The 568-nt window shown below is 21.7% G+C and overlaps 1 protein-coding gene across 1 annotated transcript in view; it reads left to right on the plus strand.

The window, feature by feature from the left end:
• LOC108754826 overlaps positions 1–447 on the plus strand; it is a 4,252-nt gene extending 3,805 nt beyond the window's left edge. Inside the window, exon 5 of the mRNA XM_018497448.1 lies at positions 434–447. Within this exon, the coding sequence (XP_018352950.1) occupies positions 434–447 (14 nt within the window). The remainder of the gene's footprint in view (positions 1–433) is intronic.
• The last annotated feature ends 121 nt before the right edge of the window (positions 448–568 follow it).

A 568-nucleotide genomic window follows, 5' to 3' on the forward strand; every position in this document is an offset into this window, starting at 1 on the left:
TATTGAGACAAATACAAAAGAATAAGTAAAAATATATTTGAAAATATATGTGTATCTAAACAAGTTTAAAATATTAAGAATTGATTTTTCTAAATATATAATATATACTATCTTGAAATATTTTATAATAAATCATAACTATACATAATAATATGTAAATATACTGCGCTATATTTAAAATTTATATAATAAGAAATAAATTTTTTATTGGTTTTTCTCTAAAACAAAAAAAAAACGATTAAAATTAAAATAAGTAGATTAGCTTTAGAATGTTATTTCAACTTTCTAAAAAGATATTTGTAAATCTGAAATATTTTAAGGCTATCAACTTATAGATAAACATATTTATTTGTGTTTTACGGATAAAACTCCAAGTATACAAATCAATCACGCAATAATAATAGCCTAACAATTGTAAGTTGTGATTTCTTAGAGGACTTGCCATAAAACATTAATAAACGCTTTCTCTCTCTCTCTCTCTCTCTATCTATCTATCTATCTATCTATCTATTATTTTTGCTTTTTTTTGTTAACTTATTCGTTAACCTATCGCGTTCAGTAACTACCA

Source organism: Trachymyrmex septentrionalis, unplaced genomic scaffold (genome assembly GCF_001594115.1).
Source record: "Trachymyrmex septentrionalis isolate Tsep2-gDNA-1 unplaced genomic scaffold, Tsep1.0 scaffold81, whole genome shotgun sequence".
Lineage (NCBI taxonomy): Eukaryota > Metazoa > Arthropoda > Insecta > Hymenoptera > Formicidae > Trachymyrmex > Trachymyrmex septentrionalis.